Source organism: Tamandua tetradactyla, chromosome 15, assembly GCF_023851605.1.
Source record: "Tamandua tetradactyla isolate mTamTet1 chromosome 15, mTamTet1.pri, whole genome shotgun sequence".
Taxonomy (NCBI): domain Eukaryota; kingdom Metazoa; phylum Chordata; class Mammalia; order Pilosa; family Myrmecophagidae; genus Tamandua; species Tamandua tetradactyla.
In genome coordinates, this window is record NC_135341.1 from 87,367,174 (window position 1) to 87,370,327 (window position 3,154).

A 3,154-nucleotide genomic window follows, 5' to 3' on the forward strand; every position below is an offset into this window, starting at 1 on the left:
CTTCGGCGGAGGTGGGCGGGCTGAGGAGGAGGGTCGGGGCGCCCCCGCTCACTCCGTTCCCCCTCGCAGGTCCTTCCCGGAGCCGCTGCCATGGGAGAGCCAATCCGGGGCGCCGGGGACCAGCCGCCGCCGCCGCCGCGCCCGCCTCGGAGCCGCGGCCCAAGCCCCCGCGCCCGCAGCCGGCCCGCAGCGTCCCCGGCCCGGGCCGCCAGGCCCCCTCCGCCGCGCGGTCGGCCGGGGCCGCGGTCCCTGTGATGAGCCGCAGCCCGCCGCGAGCCCTGCCCCCGGGCGCGCCGCCCCGGCTGCTCCCCGCCGCGCCCGCCTCCGCGCCGCGCGCCCTGCTCCCGCCGTGGCCCCGGCGCCCGGGCCGCCGCTGGCCCGCGTCCGCGCTCGGGATGAAGGTGTTCCGCAGGAAGGCGCTGGTGCTGTGCGCGGGCTACGCGCTGCTGCTGCTCCTCACCATGCTCAACCTCCTGGACTACAAGTGGCACAAGGAGCCGCTGCAGCAGTGCGGCCCCGACAGGCCGCCCCCGGCCGCGCCGCCGCGCGCGCACGCCCACCCGGACGCCCGCGGCCCGCCCCGCCCGCCGGCCGCTGCCGTCGGCGCACCCCGGGTGGGGGTCGCAGGGGCCCCCGCGGGCAACGGCAGCCGGGGCGGCGGCGGCAAGCGGCAGTTGGTGTACGTGTTCACCACGTGGCGCTCGGGCTCCTCCTTTTTCGGGGAGCTCTTCAACCAGAACCCCGAAGTGTTCTTCCTCTACGAGCCGGTGTGGCACGTGTGGCAGAAGCTGTACCCGGGGGACGCGGTTTCACTGCAGGGGGCGGCGCGGGACATGCTGAGCGCTCTCTACCGCTGCGACCTGTCCGTCTTCCAGCTGTACAGCCCCGCGGGCAGCGGCGGGCGCAACCTCACCACGCTGGGCATCTTCGGCGCTGCCACCAACAAGGTGGTGTGCTCCTCCCCGCTCTGCCCCGCCTACCGCAAGGAGGTCGTGGGGCTGGTGGACGACCGCGTGTGCAAGAAGTGCCCCCCGCAGCGCCTGGCGCGCTTCGAAGAGGAGTGCCGCAAGTACCGCACGCTGGTCATCAAAGGCGTGCGCGTTTTCGACGTTGCAGTCCTGGCCCCACTGCTGCGCGACCCCGCCCTGGACCTCAAGGTCATCCACCTGGTGCGCGACCCCCGCGCCGTGGCCAGCTCGCGCATCCGCTCGCGCCACGGTCTCATCCGCGAGAGCCTGCAGGTGGTGCGCAGCCGGGACCCGCGCGCCCACCGCATGCCCTTCCTGGAGGCCGCGGGCCACAAGCTGGGCGCCAAGAAGGAGGGCCTGGGCGGCCCGGCCGACTACCACGCGCTCGGCGCCATGGAGGTCATCTGCAGCAGCATGGCCAAGACGCTGCAGACCGCGCTGCGGCCGCCCGACTGGCTGCAGGGCCACTACCTGGTGGTGCGGTACGAGGACCTGGTGGGGGACCCGGTGAAGACCCTGCGGAGGGTGTACGACTTCGTGGGGCTGCTGGTGAGCCCCGAGATGGAGCAGTTCGCCCTCAACATGACCAGCGGCTCCGGCTCCTCCTCCAAGCCCTTCGTGGTGTCGGCACGGAATGCCACGCAGGCCGCCAGCGCCTGGCGCACGGCCCTCACCTTCCAGCAGATCAGACAGGTGGAGGAGTTTTGCTCCCAGCCCATGGCCGTCCTGGGCTACGAGCGGGTCAGCAGCCCGGAGGAGGTCAAGGACCTCAGCAAGACTCTGCTCCGGCAGCCCCGGCTCTGAGAGTGGCCCCGGGGAGACCTGCGCCCCGGGTAGACACCCACGCAGGCACTGTGGTGTGTGCAGGCAAGCAGACACGGCCCGGACCCGAACAGAGGAAGCCCACTGCTCTGTCATAGATGTATCATGTAAATAAGCGCACAGACACTTGTTGTCAGTGTTCTGAGTCGTTGAATTTCAAGGACGGCCACAGCACACACATCGTGTGTGTGGAAAAGGCAAGACTGGAAAGTTGTGACTAGCCGCCCTTCCTCCCTCTTCCTGCCTTTTCTTCCTCCCCTCTCCGCCCATTCTGACCCTCTCCTCACCTCCCTTCCATTTTCAGGTGGGATGCTGATGAAATCAAGTTGCGGTAGCCCAGATCTTGTTTACAAACTTTTTGTGGTATCTGTGAATATGTAAAAGAATCATTTGGATGTTGGGGGGGGGTGGGGTGGGCAGTGAAGGGAGAGAACGTGGTTAAGGAGAAAAAGCCCCATTGGGCATGGCAAAACAAGGAGGCATTCATCCAAAAGAGACTTTCGTGTAAAAAGCAAAGGTTACATGTGAGTATTAATAAAGAAGATAAGAGATAATATTCATTTTTATATCTGCAGCCATGGCTCTGGGTTACCTGTGTCACTCCTGTGAAGCTGCAGACGGAACTGACTTTCCACCCCCCCCCCACTCTGTCTGATTCCTGGAGGATCGTTACCATGGCAGGGGTGGGGTTGGGGGTGCTTCTGACTCTTTGATAAGAACCAGGGAGTTGTTTTCTCACAAATAACCCCCAGCTTGCCTGGTGTCCATTTCTGGGCTTGGGAACAAATCTGCAAGTTTAAAGGCAAAATCTAAGCAGGGCAGTGGAGGGAAAAGCACACAGCACTGTGCTGTTCAACTGTGAGTCCAGAAAGGAGGAGGCAACCCCTTGAGAGGTGAAGGCATGCGGGGCTGACCGCTGCTGAGCTGGGGACGGGGGACCTCGGAGCACTGGCCGATGTTTTGGTGCTGAGCTTAGGTCAGAAAAAAACTTTTAAAAATAAAAATAGGTAATTAAGGAAAGTTCTGATGATCAGAACCCAAACCTCAAAAATTGTTCGGGACATATTGTGGGTGATGAAGCCACGTCTTTAGTTAGAAAAGTGGCAGAGGTATGTGTTTTCTGCCCCTGACACAGCGGGCGGGCATCTGAAAGCAGGGAGGTTTTATCTGAGAACCTAAGGGCCCTGGCAGGCTTTCCCTCTTCTCCCTCACCTTCCATCCAAATTAGTGCACGAGAGAATGTGAACTTAGAAGGATTTACTTGGGACACCTGTGGGTCTTGTTGTTTTTTATCGAGCTTCCTAAAAATAAATTCACAAAGGAAATAACATGCTTCAGGCAGAATAAGTCAGAATAGACCAAGA

At 63.0% G+C, this 3,154-nt stretch overlaps 1 protein-coding gene across 1 annotated transcript; it reads left to right on the forward strand.

Annotated features, from left to right (window-relative positions):
* Positions 1-254: 254 nt before the first annotated feature.
* On the forward strand, positions 255-2,206 carry CHST2 (carbohydrate sulfotransferase 2). Its single transcript, XM_077130321.1, has one exon. It carries the CDS (start codon positions 255-257, stop codon positions 1,770-1,772), a length of 1,518 nt encoding a protein of 505 aa, XP_076986436.1. The 3' UTR covers positions 1,773-2,206.
* The last annotated feature ends 948 nt before the right edge of the window (positions 2,207-3,154 follow it).